General features: G+C 78.4%; 1 protein-coding gene across 2 annotated transcripts in view; it reads right to left on the reverse strand.

The window, feature by feature from the left end:
- EPRS1 (glutamyl-prolyl-tRNA synthetase 1) overlaps positions 1–218 on the reverse strand; it is a 39,381-nt gene extending 39,163 nt beyond the window's left edge. For both annotated transcript variants that reach the window (XM_039702045.1, XM_039702044.1), the window contains exon 1: positions 78–218. In XM_039702045.1, the coding sequence (XP_039557979.1) occupies positions 78–123 (46 nt within the window). In that variant the 5' untranslated portion in view covers positions 124–218. The remainder of the gene's footprint in view (positions 1–77) is intronic.
- Positions 219–245: the final 27 nt, after the last annotated feature.

Consider the following 245-nt stretch of genomic DNA (forward strand, 5'->3'; position numbering starts at 1 on the left):
GGGAGGGGACAGAGCCCAGCCAGACGCCCGGCAGAGCGGAGTCGGGCGGCGTGGGGCGAGGCCCGGCCCGTACTTACCAAGCGGAGGACTGCCCGCGTCCACGGTGAGGCTCAGCGCCGCCATTCCCGCCGCCAGCGCCGGAACCCAGGGAGGCAGCGGGGCGGGGCGCGCAGCGCTGCCAGCTCGGCAGGGGCCGGCGCGGCCCGGCAGGACCCGCCCCGGGGCGGGAAAGCGCTCGTCACTTC

The sequence above is a fragment of the Passer montanus genome, unplaced genomic scaffold, assembly GCF_014805655.1.
Source record: "Passer montanus isolate IOZ18808 unplaced genomic scaffold, ASM1480565v1 scaffold153, whole genome shotgun sequence".
NCBI classification, from domain to species: Eukaryota; Metazoa; Chordata; class Aves; order Passeriformes; family Passeridae; genus Passer; species Passer montanus.